The sequence below is a fragment of the Beauveria bassiana genome (assembly GCF_000280675.1).
Source record: "Beauveria bassiana ARSEF 2860 unplaced genomic scaffold BBA_S00137, whole genome shotgun sequence".
NCBI lineage: Eukaryota > Fungi > Ascomycota > Sordariomycetes > Hypocreales > Cordycipitaceae > Beauveria > Beauveria bassiana.
In genome coordinates, this window is record NW_007930972.1 from 1,474 (window position 1) to 2,513 (window position 1,040).

The 1,040-nt window shown below is 51.6% G+C and overlaps 1 protein-coding gene across 1 annotated transcript in view; it reads left to right on the forward strand.

Annotated features, from left to right (window-relative positions):
* Positions 1 to 880, forward strand: part of BBA_10334 (uncharacterized protein) — a gene marked incomplete at both ends in the record, with an annotated part of 1,143 nt that extends 263 nt beyond the window's left edge. The window contains one exon of the mRNA XM_008605431.1: positions 107 to 880. Within this exon, the coding sequence (XP_008603653.1) occupies positions 107 to 880 (774 nt within the window). The remainder of the gene's footprint in view (positions 1 to 106) is intronic.
* Between the last annotated feature and the right edge of the window lie 160 nt (positions 881 to 1,040).

The window sequence follows — 1,040 nt, forward strand, 5'->3', positions numbered from 1 at the left end:
TTCTCTGTCCAACATTGCTGAAGACAGCCCCATTCATCGCTGTAGTATCAAAGAGGTCTGTCATTCACTCCCGCCGTATGCACTGCACCTTTGTTCACCTTTGCAGGCTGTCCAGGCTCTCGTGTATGGTATAAGCCATAACCAAGCAGAGGTGGCGGCGTGTGTTGCCGCGCACCCTGACTCTGTGCCACTGATCTACAGTGTTCTTGCCACTGCAGAACCTAGCAACCTCCCCACACCACCAGCACAACCCTTAGGCCTCGAGGCGGTAGGTGCTGCTGATGAGTCCAGCAGCAGCGACGACCCCCCTAGTTCCGAAAATTCGCACGCGACAAGCAAAAAGCCTGACAACGCCTATAAACGCGCTGTAGCCATGGCTAATCACCTTACCCGGGAGTTAGGCTCCGTGAATATCTTGACCGAATTACAGCACGATTTACAGCGTGAGAGGGCCCGAGCCGATCATAATGCACAGCGTGCAAAGCCAGAACTGAGGTCGCAGAGCGAACAGGGGGCTGGCAATCATCCCGATAATTTGGAAGACGATTGCCACAGCCTACAGCCCAGTCCACGTTTCAAGACGGCCGCTGAAAGGTACTCGTGTATAATAATCGCACAACGCTACCATGCTGCCAAGCGCAACAAAGAAAAGCACACATGTTCAGTCGCCGAAATTTTTGCTAAAAAGTATTTACCGGACAAGGACAAGAAGGGTCTGCCCAAAAAGAAATTGCAGGACAGATGGAAAGCCATCATGCACCAACACAATTTCTGGGAACAGCTGGCGACCTCTTGTGGGGGGGCCGGCGTGTTGCTGCTGCTGCCCGCAGAATTTCAGAACGAGCAGTGGGTTTGCCCGTCACCAACAACGACCACATAAGCTAACTTGTACAGCGCACGACGACTTAAAATCAAGGATAGGGATGCACTGTTCGCGAGAATCGCAGCGAGGCATCCAAACTTGAAACATGATATCACAGCCCTCACGTATATTTTATCATACTTTTTCTACAACAAAACCTTGCCAGAGTGGACCATAC